Below are 15,878 nucleotides of genomic sequence, written 5' to 3'. Positions count from 1 at the left end.
CCGATCGACGAGCCCGCGGCGACAGACAAAAGAGGAGCAGGTCGATCTCCAATCTCATCGTCTTTCTGGTCCTATTTCCACCCCTACTAGTTGAACTTTCTGATTGCCCACGAAGCGGGCAACTACATCCACAACTACGTGGCAATTGCCACACGGATCTAGTGTTCGCTAGAAGCATGGAAGGAATGGATGGGGTGGATTTGGGTGGCAATCGGAATAGAGAGAACTAGTTGCTGTTCAATTTTTACGTTGGTTGCCGCCTGTGTTTGCAGTTAGTGGCCACCATGGTGTTCAGTCAGTTGCCATCTTACTGTGTTGCTCATCGCCATCAGTTCAAAAACGACACTTGGCATCCAGATTTTAGAAAATGGGATAACAAACGTGCATATCATATTTGCCATCATGTAATTGGTTGTCTACGCAATAATTGTGATGGGATTGCCGTGTCTTTATTGTATGTACAAAAAAATCAGCAGAAAATGCAGTTTCATGTGTCTCTTGTTTGTGCAGTGACTGAAAAACACAATGGGAAAAGAGGCGGAAGAATGAATCAGAAAGATGGCGCAGATCATTGGTTTTCTCAAAACCCGGCAATGCAACCTTGGGATGCATCAGAGTACAATCAACTCATTTCCGCGGGACCGTTGCTGCCACTTTTAGAGCAGTATGTGAGCATGGGTACGGTAAATGATCAAAAAAAGGGACAATTGCCATGTTATTGGGGGGGGGCGTGGGGGAATGGTATTGTACTTATGTCCTACCATGTTACTTTTTCATAGGGTCAAACTCAGGGGTGACTTGGCAAGTTCAAACACGGGACGCTAACGCTGATGGATGTACGTTCGACCAATTTCAAGTAGCCAATGTGGCAAATCAAGGTAACACGTATCAATAAAACCATTCAACTTTTGCCGAAAAGATGAAAAAAAGACTTGAAGAGATGGAAAATACTTACAAGTTTTATGGTGGAAACGTAGGACCGTCATGTAGCACGTGGCAACCGTCAGCAATCGGGTACCTGCCAACGACGTCAAACACAGGTGAGTAGTATGAAGTGATTCTGTTGACAATGCAACATCAGAGGAATTATATGTGACATTGCTGCTTGTGTGTTGTATTCGCAAAAAGTGTAGTTTGTCGTGTATGATATGAATGCAGTTGCCATGTGTAGTGAAATGCATTTGCCATGTGTGATCAACTGTGGTTGCCATGTGTGATCAATTGTAGTTGCCATGTGTGATCAACTGTGGTTGCCATGTCTGATGTACTGTGGTTGCCATCTCTGATGAACTACAATAGCCATGGATAATCAACTGCAATTGCCATGTATTATCAACTGCATTTGCCATGGACAATCAACTATGGTTGCCATGTACTATCACGTTTCTTCTTCTGCAAAAAAAAACAGCGAGGATATGTTGTTGCCGTAATCAGTTTAGTGAGAATTCAGGTCTAAAACAGAAAATTGAATACTCAAAGCAAATTAAAACATAGGTGTGTGGGGGGTGACCTCATCACCAGCTTTTGACCGACCGGTCGCATGATTCTGTGGCGGTACCTCCATAAAGTCATCGTCATCATCCTGATGGTCGCCGCGAGCCATTGTGCTACAGTAGCAACAAAAAACACGCATCAAATGGAGCAACACGTATTAAAAAGACAGACATGGCAACAACACATGTCTCTGCTTCTTAAATGATTCAGTTGTCGTCTGCAAGTGTCAAACTGCAATGCAGCTAGATTCATGTTGCCATCAGTGGTGGCAGTTAACTAAAGGGTACTTCAAAAATAAGGGCAGGCATATGCTAGATTCATGTTGCCATGTTAACAGAACACCTAGTTGTGGCAGATAAAAGGCACTCCATCTGACATGGCAACTGACACAGTTGTTTCAGAAATCAGTTGCCATCAGTGGTGGCAGTTGTTAAAATTGCCATGAAATTCACATGACTTTCATTCTCAAACACTCTGAAAATGTGCCTAAGATGCACCACTGACATGGCAACTGACTCAGTTGATTCAAAAATCAGTTGCCATGAGTGGTGGCAGTTGTTGAAATTGCCATGACAATCATTCTCAAACAATTTGAAATGCACATAAAACGGTATCCAACAAAAACCAAACAGTAATATTACTGTACCACTGACATGGCAACTGACACATTTGTTTCAGAAATTAATTTCCATCAGATGTGGTAGTTGATGAAATTCGCATGACTTTCATTCTCAAACACTCTGAAAATGTGCCTAAGATGCACCACTACATGCAACTGACTCAGTTGATTCAAAAATCAGTTGCCATCAGTGGTGGTAGTTGTTGAAATTGCCATGACAATCATTCTCAAACAATTTGAAAGTCACCTAAAAAGTAGATTCAAACAAAACCAAACAGTAACATTGTCGTACCAATTACATGGCAACTGAAACAGTTGTTTCAAAAATTAGTTGCCATTAGAGGTGGTAGATATTGAAATTGACTTGACTTTCATTCTCATACAATCTGACATGCGCCTAAAATGCACCACTGACAAGGCAACTGACACAGTAATTTCATAAATCAGTTGCCATTAGTGGTGGCAGTTGTTTCAAATTGTCATGACAATCATTCTCAAAACTCTGAAATGCGCCTGAAATAGATCTAGGGTTCGTCCTCAACTAGCATAACATCAATTTCATCAACACAAACGCCTCGACACTGACGGCAATAGCATTTCAGGAGCAACATAATGAACTAAACAGCATCAACATCGCCATCCCAAAAAGCAGTTGCGAGAGCACATGCGGTTGGGGATTCGGCGAGTCTCGCCGGCTTGACGGCGAGAGAGACGGCGACGAGACCATAACAAGCTACCGTGCAGGGAGGGGTGAGCAAAACAACCGACTCCTCGCCGGCGGCAACACATGCGCACCGCGAAAAACGCCGGGATCTCGAGAAATCCCGATGGGAAATCGAGCAAGCACAGAAAGGGGATATGAATCGCGGGGGAATGGGTGTGACCACGGCGGAAGGCTTACCTTCGGCCTGCAGCTGCTCCGGCGACGACGTCCCCGGCCGGCAAATCCCAACAACCGCCGCGAATGCCGTCGACTATTCCGCCACCGCCGCCGCCTTCTCCTCTCGACTCCTCCCGAATCGATTGGAACCGCTGCAGAATGGGTGGGTTGGGGAGTAAATGGGGAGGGAGCGAGAGATCACCAGTGCGGGGAGGGGTGAGTGGCGAGTCGTGCAATATGGCAACCACGCGTTCGAGATCGTGTGCGGGCGAGATGGCAGTTCCACCGCACGCGCTGACTATGAAAACCGTCGTCGTCGGGGCAAAATGGCGTGCGGGCGAAGTGGCATACACGCCACACACTTCACTAGTCCTACGTGGCAGTCCGGAATCCCAGCATCGTGTCAAGATTCGTGCGAAATGCAGTGGACGGCGATAAGCGCGTGTGGTCGAGTTGACACCATGCCACACGTGTGGGCGTTAACATTTCCGTTATTAATTAAGGAGTAGATCGCACCAGACACAACAGAAGAGAAAAAGGAAAGAAAAGAAAAGAAAAAGACCGAAATGCCATCATTTTTCATCGTCCTCACGAATGGGAGGATCCACGGCAACAACACCACCGCAGACAAAGAGCTCCAAATCAACCAAGACCATCCGTTGATGCGGCCCAAGGGTAATGGGTGACCGAGTCCACACGCGGACGAGAAGTCACACGCAACCGGGTCTGCATGACAGCGGTGGCATCGCCGGCGAAGCCGTAGGGCATCAAGGGGCCGAGCCTACGCCCAGATCGCTTCACCGTGCTCCCCGACTGCCGCAATCGTACAGGGGAGAACTCCGGGAGCACCGAACATTGTGCTTATTTGCTCTTCTTCAAAGATGGTGACGTTGGGCTCGGCTTACACACCTGTAGGTCATTCATTTGCAGAGCTTGTATCTATCATGGCTCTATACAGGCCAAAAAAGGCACTAGTGGCGGTTAACTCCACATGTCCTGAACCAAACACGCAGTGAGAGTGGACTACATCGTGAGCTAGATGGAAGGTATTGATCACCGCCGCCCCGAGGATTCGTAACCACACTTCACCCCGAGTATAAGCATTCACTGGCGCAGAGCGGACATCATTGACACTGAGAATGGGTAATTCTTCCCCCGCACCCACAAAAAAAGAGGACGAAAAAGAGGCCTTGCACCCACAATTTTTGAAAAAAACAAAAACATTCATTCTATAGAAACAACCACAAGATGAATCGCAACATTAGCCTGTAGCCCTGTACTGCAGCGACGCTGGCGCGTAACTCAAATTGTGATGGGTGAACAGTGCGCAGAAATGATCCTAGTAACATTTATGGAAATTTATAATGGTAGTTGCTACACATTCTCTAATCTTTAAAAATTCTAAAGCTTGAGATACGTTTTTAACTAGTCACTACGCAGAAAGAAACTAAGTTTCAAACAATAAATTCAAATATACCCCTGTTGTGAAAAGTCACACGTTTCATATATATGGACAAAATAAATAAATTCGAGGGAGACTCGCCAAGTGTCGTGGCGTCACTGTCGGGAACGGAGTAGGATTTGGCAAGCGGGCGACGTTGATAGATTTGATCGATCTATCGATCGTTGGCCATGGATGGACGACTGGTTACTGGCCATGCGCTTTCAACCGCCACGTGAACTGATTTTACTAGATAAATGATGAGCAGATTATGTGAATTAATTTAGAGCATCTACGGCCGGACTGGGCAAATCTGGTCCCTCAAACGCCCGCGTATCCGCCCGGGCGCGTTCGCGGGCACTGATCGGGCACCCCTCAAATAATGCAATCCACGTCCGGACACCTCAATTACCATATCTCAAATTCATACAAACTTATACAACTACGTTGATGCACACACATCGTCCGGCTACTCCATCACTACTAACTAAACATGTAATCGGACTATCAAAATTTGGCATGTTTGGCTATGGTGAAGTTCATCCACGTCTGCCGTTGCCCTTCCCCGTGCCCTTGTCGTCTTTCTCGCGGAAATACCGGTCGAAGACGCAGTACGGATCGAGCCGGATCTGCTCGTCGCCGGAGCTGTCCTCCTGCTCCTCCTTCGGTGGCAGTCCAGCCATGGCACAGACCGCCCGATTCTGCTCTCGGGCGAGGGCGCACGTGTTCCTCCGCTGCCGTTTCTTCACAATGCAGGCGCGGATGGCTTCCTCCTCTGCGGCCGCCCGCGCCGCCGCATCAGCCGCCCCGTCGCCATCATTTCCCCCTCGATACGGGCCTCGGCAGCCCTTATCATCTCCTTCCCATGGCGAGCCGCCTGTTTCCGGTGGGACTCATACTCTGCTCGACCGGTGATGGGGAAGGAGAGGTGTTCCGGACGCCGGGACCGTGAGGATCCAACACCAGAGGATCCGAGCGCCCGATGAGCCGACGCTATGGCGTCGCCGCGGAGTGACGAAGTGCAATGCAGAGGTGTTCCGGACGCCGGGACCGTGAGGATCCAACACCAGAGGATCCGAGCGCCCGATGAGCCGACGCTATGGCGTCGCCGCGGAGTGACGAAGTGCAATGCAGAGGTGTTCCGTCGACTGGGTGTTGTCCTCCCGGGAGCGGCGAAGTGCAATGCAGACTGCCAATGCCTCCTCGAACCCACACTAGATGACACCCCAATCGACGAATCCGGACTGGTCAGAGTCCCATCCGCTGCCTGCCATGGCGGAGAAAGCCGAAAACCGCCGGAGGTGAGCTCGGGTGATGGAGGGGAATGTAGTGAAGTGGCTAGGCTTTGCTCCATATTTGGGTTGGATATGAAGGGTGCCGGTCAGAACTAGTATAGTGAAATTTTGCCAAAACTTCATTCCAAAATAAGTGTATCAACTTTATACTAATTCTAATGTAAAGTTGTACTCCCTCCGTCCCATAATGTAAGGGCGTTTTTTACATTAGTGTAGTGTCAAAAACACTCGTATATTATGAGACGGAGAGAATACTAAACTTGAGACATTTATTTTAAGACGAAGGGAATAACTTTTTTTTTGAACCCGTTTGAACTCCCTTCCGTTATAAATGAACGGAAATACAACAGTTTTTGAAACATTTTTTAGAAACTAGTAATAGGATATGGTTGGCCTGGGCCTCTCATTTCGACGAACACGGCACCGGCTGTACCCACCGTCCCTCCGGCCGGGGACAGCGTTACACGGGCAGCCGCGAACTCGCATGTGACCCCCAACCCAACCTACCCGACGGCTCCAGCGAGACAAGAGGCCACGATGGAGTCTGGTTCGGTTAGTGGGCGCCAGGTGTTCTCGATCGTCCCGTGCGAACGAAACGGACGCCCCCTTTTCTTTCTCTTCCGCTGCAGCACCAGCCAACCGCTGGAAGGGAACGGATGCCCGGTAGCACTCGGCTGCAGCAGCTCCAGACACCAACAGCAACAATTATCAATCTATCTAGCTATCCGTCTGCCTTCCTTTCTTGCTGCCCACCGAGCCAACATGCCAGGGGACACCTACACAGCAAATCTAGGGAGGGCAAAGGGCTCACTTTTCTTCTTCTTCTTTTCCTTTTGCCCTCTGCTTTTAGGGCTTCAAATCTGCGGAGACCACTGTTTCAATGATCGCATGACCGATGGACGTGTAATTTTTTTCTCCATATAACATACATGGCCAACTGGTATACTAGCATATACTCCCTCCGTCCCATAAGTCTTGCCTTATGAGACGGAGGGAGTAATAAAGTTTCACGAGAAAATGACACCCTTGATATTCTAGCAAAAGGAATGACGAAATCAAAGCTATATTCGAAAATATTGTTTCAAGCAATAGGATGGTCGGTTGTATTTTCTTCACTAGGGTGTCATCCCTCACGGAACTCCGTTCATGAGTAGAATGGTCGACGAGGTTTCATGTCATTTTTTTCCCCTAATTTTTCTTTGATCGAATTCACTGTCCGTGTGGAATTTTTTACCTCCAACACTACTATTCATGTTTCATGTTTGTGCACTAATCCCTGGAGGTCTCTACAGGATTAACAGCCCGTGCATATTTATCATGGCTCAACCTTCAGAATCAGTTGATACCACCAAGAGGCCTGAGCATGCAAGATGGATATAATCACTGTGAAGAGTGCCCACCGGCGATCGAAAATCATCTACTGAAGCCTGTCACATGTCAAACCACAGTAAACTACAAGAAATGCACCAAGCAACAATCAAGCTAGAACCGATATGCTTGCTTGGTTACATCTACATACATGGTTTCCCTGCACTACAAACTGTCAACAAAACCTTGCTAGCTTCCCCCCACCCCACCTCTCTCAAACCATCACGCGCGACGGATCCGGCGTTAACCTACCGACATGGCGACACCGAGCACATGTATCACCGCGACAGCCTCGCCTTCTTGTGACCATGTCTACTAACCTTTCCATCACCTCTCGGTGAAGACGAGGACGTCGATGAGGCTATGGCTGCAACAGCCTTGTCTTTGCTGAAGGCCTTCCTCACATCCTCTTTGAGCTCAGAGAAGCGCGTCCTCCTGGTGTACTGGTCCTCGGCACTGCCGCTTTCCAGGAAGTGCAGATCTGTGGATTCTTCCATGAGGAACTTGTCGAGAACATCCGAACAATGCGGGAAGTACTTTCGCCCTAGCTCAACTGAAACAGAAACACAAGTTTGTTTAATACTCTGTGAGCTTAATCAGCTAAAGAAGACCAGTGACATAATTATCCATAAAGAAGAGTACTGGAAGAGTTTAGAAGTTGTTCGTTTGCATAAGACTCCTATTTGCAAATAGTTTGTGCATATTAAAGCAAAACAGGCAGTGTAAGTTGAGGGGACATGTGGTCAAGAAAACATAATACTAAAAGCAAGGCTGAAGACCAAAGAAATATCTGTTAGCTCAAGCAAGCACGTTTTTGTTGAACAGAACGTAAGCCAAATAAAAAATTGTATGCTAGGTCTCGAAAACCATCATCGCATACCAGGACAACAATATAATCTGCCCTTTAATTAGTTCCTATCCTACTAGATTGAACTATCTCATAAGTTGTACATGACGATATCTTGGCATAAGCAAGATGTTTATTTTTTTTCCTAAAAAGAGGGTTTACCCGCGGCCTCTGCATCAGACGATGCATACAGCTAATGGCATAAGCAAGATGTGTGCATCGAATCTTTTGCATAAAGCGAAACCATTTCTCTGTGTATCATACTTTGGTCTGTTAATGCGTTGTCCATAATTCTAGCCATTGTTTGCTCGAAGACCACAGATCTATTAGCACAGAGAAACACTGAAGCAATTCCCATTTCGTAACAGATGCATGATTATGTTAAAATCACCTGTCTTTGTCAATGCATCAAGGCGTTCACGCAGTCTCTTGTTCTGCATTGTAGGGGTCTCATTTAGGTCAACCTCCTTCAGTTTACTGAAATTAGCTGACGTGAGACCGGCAAACTCTTCGGTTGAGTCGGCTTGTGCAATGCGCATCACAAGTTTGGCTTCGGAAGGGAAGAATATTCTTGCAAAGGCAACTGCATAGACACACAAAAATATATTTCAGCAATGATTTTAAGAATTGTATGCTTCTTTCTAGCTGGGAAAAGAAAAGGAAGCAGCAGTATAACTCTGCTGTTACTGTTTTCAGTATTAGATTTCCTCCTTTTGTGCTACACAACATAGCAAGTAACTGGAGCATATCGCTATCACAAATAGCAAATACTCCCTCCGTAAACTAATATAAGAGTGTTTAGATCACTAAAATACTAATCTAAACGCTCTTATATTAGTTTAGAGGGGGAGTACTAAGAAAGAGATAATTTGATGTTCTATGATATAGATGATATTTGAAAAGAAAAACACATAGTTTGGGCTAACAGAGCATATTGAGAACCCAATGCAACAAAAACTAAGCCTGTCAGGAACTTGTGCTTCTAAATTCAGGAGAAGGAAAAGAGCACCGAATTCTCAAAACTCTCTCTAGTCTCTACCATGAGATCAAATATTAAAACACCACAGCACAAATGCACCTCACTATGGTCTTACTGAGAAGGCCAACTACAGACTATATTGAACCAAAGTAATATGTACAAACCTCTGTTTTCCAAGTTTATGAGCCTCATGTGGAAATTGTCTACCAGCAAAGGTGTGGCAACCGAAACTTCCGCCGAAAGGAGCTCCTCGAAGATGAAGGATTTCCTCTTGATCTCCTGCTCAAGGATGTCAATGCACAAGTAAGCCTTGCTTCTCTCCTTACATTTCTCCAGCTTCTTGTTGCAGTCTTTCTCTGTTGTCAGTCTCTTGCAGATGGTAAGCGCGTCGCGCCCATCCTGCGTCCTCTCCACCACGGACGCGCCCTTCTCGATAAGAGAGAGAAGGATCTGCGGCTCTCGCCTCATGCACGCCAAATGCAGCGGTGTGTACCCACTATCATTCTTCAGATTCACATTAACACAGTCACCAGCAGGGTCCAGCTTCAAGAGCAAAGCCAACACTTTAGGCTCACAATATGCAGCGGCATAGTGTATTGCCAATGCATCATCCAAGGTGATCGCAGACTCTTGTAGTAGCAAGCCAACTAGGTCCACATCGTCGCAGTCCAGGGCCTTGTGGATGTTCCTGACCTTCTTGGCATGCTCGGGGTCCAGAATGAACTCGTCTGAATCGTCGTGCAGCGAGTATCGCCGGAACTCCTTCACCTTGGCAAATGCATCGTCTGGGAGCTCCTTCTCGAGGTACCGGCTGTCGACGCTGGATCCTGCCACCCGCTGGATGCACTGGCTGAGCAGCTCATGGAGCTGGCAGGTGGACGCAACGTGAACGATGGGCACTATGTCCTCCACCAGAGCTATGTTCACAAAGTCTGACAGCCGACGCTGCAAAATCAGAATCAACATCAAATTTCTTCACATTTGGGTGATTCACTGATCAACAAATTTCTTTTCTTTCACCAGAAATGATGAACAATTTGCACTGTAACAAAATGCATCGTCAGGTGTATATATGTATGTGTTGTGCAGGTTGTCAGAGGTAGTATCTGTTGCTTATTACTCCTACCTGGAAGAGCGAGACGAGCTCGGAGATCTGGAAGCCGGAGGCGGCGTAGGTGGACTCGACCACGAAGTCTATCGCCGGGCGGCAGGCCTCGTGCGGGCAGCGCTCGTCGACGCACACCGCGGAGTCCCGCGGCGGCGGCTTCAGGCGGCCCGTGTACAGGTACCCGAGAACGGCGACGAGGGCGTCGCGGCCGATGTGGCGCCCGCCCGGGACCAGGTCCGCGAGCTCCAGCCGCGGCCTCTCCTTCTCCTTCTCCTTCTCGCCGGCGGCGGCGGGGTCGGCGAGCTTATTGGAGAAGTGGTCGAGGAAGAAGCTGCTCCTGGCGGCGAGGATGCAGCGGTGGACGCCGACGACGGCGGCGGCGTCGTCTCCCCCGGCCGCTAGGACGACGTTGGCGTCCGCGCAGCTGAGGAAGGCCGGGTCGAGCAGGCGCTCGAGGTTGGCGCTGAGGCGGCCGAGGCTGACGGCGTCGAGGTCGGCGGCCTGCTCGGCCTGCTGCGGCGGCGAGGAGGAAGGGGGCGGCGAGGAGGAGGAGTAGGTGACGGTCGACGTCTCCATGTATGTATGTCGCGTGGACGGGGCGAGTGGGCAGGGGGGACTACTACTAGAAGGTTCTAGAAGCTCGCTCGCGTCTACTTGGTGATGATGCTTGGCATGGTGGTGTCAAATCCGAGCTCCCGGAGGAACCCACCAGAAGGACGGAAGCTTTTGTCCCATGCTCCGACGACTGAGCAGAAACAGAGCCTCCCGCACGAGCTCAAATGATTGCGGAGCCGGATCTTACGGAGGAATCCGGTTCTAAAAGGGGCAAATCCTCCGGCAAGAACCCAAGAAAACCATGCGAATCGAGCAAAAAAAAGATGGCAAGATGTCACGAAGGGAGCATGAATCTCTCCCAAGAACCCCAGGCAAGCAGGAGGAAACTCGCGGATTTTGTTCCTGCCACAAGAGGCACAAGAAGCTGGGACGGAACGGCCGGCACACACGCACGCGGACTTTGGAAGGTAGACGAGAAGGGGAGGCGGCGGCCGGCGGCAGGTACCGGAAATCTGCGAGGAAGTGGGTGGGGCGAACCAAACGCGGAAGCGCCGCCCGCGTCTGCTCTTATCGGGAAGGAAATTTCGCGGCTGGCTGCCCGGAAAAGGATTATCCACGGCGCGCCGTGCTTATTTTTAGCCCCCTCTTCCTCCTCCTCTCTCTTGGCTGCTTCCGCGAGATACCACACACACCTAGAATAGGGACAGGAACGTGCGGGATTTGCTTGAGTGGTGCGCGTGAGGGTGTGATGGGGTCACGGCCCGTCGGGGGCGGTGACCGGCTTACCGGACGTCACCGCGGTGACGTCGCCGGGAGAAGGAGAATAGTCGTGTCTCGTGCGGGAGGAAGGAATACTCTAGTCCCGGAAAATCACTGCGGGGATCGGAGCGAGGCCGAGGTCGGCAGAGGAGAGTGTGTACCGGCGGTGGCGGAAGCGACGACCTGGACGACGACTTGACGGGTGATTGCTGGCTGGACATGTTCTAGAATCTCTCCTCCCTTCCCTTTGCACCTGCTCCTGCACTGCACATGTATAAGTCTCCGGGTCTAAAATTCAACGGATACCCTCTGTCCAAAAATAGCCGCCGCCGAAACGAATGTGCGGAGGGAAGGAGATCATCTACAACAAATTCGGCCCCCCATACATCCATCCACATGTGTGCCCGGATGAGGAGCCACCGTAGGGGTTGCGCCGGATTGCGGCGCACGCCAGCCAGTGTTTGCAGTGGTTACGCGCTTTGAGCCGCTGGCGCCATCGGACACAAGCGTCATTTGCGTTGACACAATGGATTTGCCGGAAGCGGCTCCGACTGCGGAGCTAGAATTTCCTCCCGAGACTGCTGGAGAGCCATTCGAGACAGTCAAATCTTCCTCGTCCCCGCATGGGATGAGGTTCAAGTCGACGGATTGGAAGATCTCGGAGTTATATCCATTGCATGCCATGCAAGAGAAAACCGGAGATCACTAGAAAGAAGCTTGGCGGAAATGGAGTGGCTAGGGTTTGGTCCGTGATGCGGATATGAATGAATATGTGTGGGGTTGGTTGGCCATAGTGGGCCGGATCCGACGTGACGGATGCGTCCGAGCGTCCCATATCCGCCCCGCACATGGGTTGGGTATGGGTTGTGCCGGCCGGCTCAGATTTTTTAGGTTGCGTTTGCTAGGTCCGTTTGGATGGCAATTTTCTGTTCGGGCAGTCCACCTTATGTTTGGGACGGATATGAGGGTTCCGTCTGTAGATGCTGTAACCACCTACCTTTGCCACCCGCGCCCGGACCGATCTATGAACCGATGCAGGACCGTGTTGAATGGCAAAACACGTCCGGACCGTACGATCCAAACGATTGCGGGTGGTTTGAGGGTCGGCGTCTAACATGCCCCGAGCGATGTAAAGATCAGGGACGTGGAATATATGCTCCTGAGCTCAAATGCCCCCTGATGAAGAGTAAAATCGACAAAGTAGTAAAAAAACAATTAAAAAATCAGAATTTTTTTGGTAAAACTTTGACAAATGTTTTGCATGCTTGCAAAATTATAGCACGAAATGACATTCGTGGAAGTCGTGGCCGAAAAAACAAAATCGATGTTCCAAAAATGCTAGTTTTGCAAGCATTTTGGAGTCCCGATTTTGTGTTTTTTGCAATGACTTCCACGAATGTCATATCGTGATGAAATTTTGCAAGCATACAAAACATTTGTCAACGTTTTCCAAAAAGCAGTTTTTTTTTATTTTGTTGTTTATCAGGGTGCATTTGAACTCGGGATTATAATATGAACTTTTGAAAAAATCAGTTGCTTTGCTCGGAGCAAAATAATGACCAAATCATGCCCCGCTTGCAGCATAAAGCAAAAGAGTTAGATGACGAATTGGCGAGTGAAGAATGTACACCTACTAAAATTAATATTGTCACTTCTCTGCCAGAGGCATTATATTATGATATCGCATTCGGTTCTCCGTCTCTCGTATCTCTATGTACGACGACGGATTAATTAAATTAAACACGGAGAGATGCGTGTTGTGTGCGTGGAACATGCGTGCATGTGGGCTGGCATTTGATGATTTGCGAAAGGTCAAAGCCTAGCCGTAGACATGTGGAGAGGCAGAAGAAAGATATCGGGCTCGAATCATGTCTTGTCTTAGCATCGAGTGGCAAAGCGTGTTAGGCTCAATCAATCAAGATCAAAGTCTCAAAACAGATCTCTCACTCACATCAGAGCGGACGCATATATTTTCTGCCAGCCGTGGAGCCGCAAGCAAGGCCCGATCGCCCACCCTAGACCAAAGCCGACGGTTCACACGACGCGCGCCCCGATCATCAGTGGCGTATGCCGAGCCGTGACACGGTCGGCGGTCCCGGCGCCGGCGCACGCCCCCCTGGCCTGGATCGCGCTGCCTCTATCCGTGCACCCGCCCCGTCCCCGTCCACGCCCACGTCACGCTCCTCCGAGCTCCGTGGCCGCCGTTTTCCGGCCGTCCTGTCCGCCCGTTTCCTATGGCTTTGCCGACGCGATGTCGCTAGCTCGTGCTCGTGCATGTACGGCCATCCTCGGAGCTTTCATCCACCAGGTATGATTGACGTGATCGGGATAAGACTAGCCACAATGCATGGTAACATACACTACTCCCTCCGTTTCGAAATGTAGTGCGCACAGTTTTTTGGGGAAATTCCGAATTGTAGTGCGTGTTTGCTACTTTGCCCCGCTCTTGACGAAAATGTCCCTTGTCTTCTTCCTCGCATATCTCCTGCTCCCGTATGCATCGCCTCCGCGTTGCCGTGTCCATGGCCTCGCAACACGGAGGGGGAGCTCCAGCGCGTGCACGCACATGAAGGTCGCCGGCGCAGAGCAGATTCACTAGCCGCAGGAGCTCCAGCGCGAGCACGCACACGAGAGTGTCGGCGGCACAGAGCATATTCACCACCTGCCGGGTGCGGATCGCGGCCACCAACCCGTTCAACCCGTGCAGTTGCGCGCCGCGTCTGCAGCGTGAACCGACCGGCGGTGGCAAGAATCAAGCTGGACGACTCGGTCAAGAAGACGGTAGAGGGGTCGGCGGCGGTGGACGCCGGTAGCGGGATCTGGCTATTGGTGTGGCCATCAAGTCGAACTTCTTGGCGTCGTGGTGCTTGTGGAGGAGGTGGGGTGTCTCCGCCGGGCAAGCGCGCGCGGGTGGAAGGAGACCCTGGCCCGTGTGTCCGCTTCTACGTCGGCATGACCATGCCTGGAGTGAGGAGTCGCCGCGTCCCCGCCTAGCTTCTCTCTCCATGGCGGGCTTCTCTGCGTCCACTGCAGCGGGCATCAGCGAGTCCGCCACCAGCAGCTGGAGCAACGCATCCGTGTATGGCCTCTTGGCGGCCGCCGCGGCCGCGTACGGCTGACGACGGTGACGTTGGCTGAAGGATGAAGGGGGGAGAGGAGGAAGAAGATGAGGAGGAGCAACAAAAAGGAGGAACTGCCTGGCGAACGTCGACGTCGGAGAAGGAGCCGCCTGGCGAACGTCGACGTCGGAGAAGGAGCCGCCTGACGACGGCGGCACCGGAGACTAGCACCGGCAACGCTGATGGCTGGAGTAGTAATCAGTAGTACTACTACTTGGACCGGGTTTGAGAGATGGAGTGGGGGCTTTGTTGTCCAAAATTTAATGCCAGCACACTCATTGGTATGTGAGCTAAAGACTATGCGCATTAGATTTTGGAATGGAGGGAGTAACATACACATATCTCTAGACTATGTTACTACTTTCATAGTGGGTAGTAACATAAGTGTAGTAACATGCAAAGCTTCATTTATTAGGTTATAGACTCATATTGCATTGAGACATGTGATGTTACAGTAACTAGCTAAGTTACTGTAACTACCTCTCTCCTCATTAACTCATTGCCACATAAGCAAATTCGCTGAGTTGGACTCGATATTACTGCTGAAATTACTCTCACTGTGGCTAGTCTAAGTAAATTCGCTTCCATGCGCCGCACGTGCGAGAAGGTGTACTGCCTTTTCCTTTTCCACAAACGCACTGCAAAGCTCCGCGGGTTGCGGTTTACCTACGATGTCATAGAATTTTCTCCTTATCGGTAGTGTTCTGTGAACATGAAACATTCTTGATAAAAATATTCAAAACAAGCGAGAGCACAGATCCACGCATTGTGTCTAGGCGCGAGGCCACGACGTTGTGCCCGCATGCCCGAGCGAAGGACCGCCTCATTGGGACACCCTTGTACCTTTCGCTTGAAGCCGTTTCTCATAGATATCGTCTCGTTGTCGAAGGCTTCCGGAGTGAACCTCCTTGTTGCCACCTTCTTCGACCAATTTTGGGGCTCACCCAGTCACTAGCCTCTCACAACATCGAGAGGGAAGGTAGGATAGGAGGTAAGAGGCGACCGCTTAGGTTTGAGTGGCGGTGAACATGGAAAAGGGAGGACAAGGCCGTAGCTGCTAGGTCAATGCAATGTTACTCGGGCTGAGACCGGGCAACATAACATCATGTGATTCCACGTCTAAAAAGAGTCAATTTCAAATGTATTCAATTTATTTTGAAAAAAATGTGAATGTTTCCAAGACATATGTCGATGACGTCCGAAACATTCATACTAAACTCGAAATACTCATTGAGAAACAAAATAGACAAATTCAACATGAATAATGTCACAAAAAGAGAAAGGCAAAAATAACACCGTTGACATCAATTTTTTTCCCCTCTCAATGTGTATTTGAAGTTGGATCTGATTTTACATTACAAGAAACATGGTTGGCATGTTTTGATACGTTTTAGTAATTTAATATTATTACAAA

The 15,878-nt window shown here is 49.6% G+C and overlaps 1 protein-coding gene across 1 annotated transcript; it reads right to left on the bottom strand.

Annotated features, from left to right (window-relative positions):
• Window positions 1-7,106: 7,106 nt before the first annotated feature.
• On the bottom strand, window positions 7,107-11,508 carry LOC119287111 (BTB/POZ domain and ankyrin repeat-containing protein NPR3-like). Its single transcript, XM_037566624.1, has 4 exons — window positions 10,050-11,508; window positions 9,088-9,868; window positions 8,336-8,527; window positions 7,107-7,650 (listed from the first exon to the last, which is right to left on the bottom strand). Exons 1-4 carry the CDS (start codon window positions 10,605-10,607, stop codon window positions 7,376-7,378), a joined length of 1,806 nt encoding a protein of 601 aa, XP_037422521.1. The 5' UTR covers window positions 10,608-11,508; the 3' UTR covers window positions 7,107-7,375.
• Window positions 11,509-15,878: the final 4,370 nt, after the last annotated feature.

The sequence above is a fragment of the Triticum dicoccoides genome, chromosome 4A (assembly GCF_002162155.2).
Source record: "Triticum dicoccoides isolate Atlit2015 ecotype Zavitan chromosome 4A, WEW_v2.0, whole genome shotgun sequence".
NCBI classification, from domain to species: Eukaryota; Viridiplantae; Streptophyta; class Magnoliopsida; order Poales; family Poaceae; genus Triticum; species Triticum dicoccoides.
Note: the sequence above shows the minus strand (reverse complement) of the source record. Positions and strands in the feature narration are given on the sequence as shown.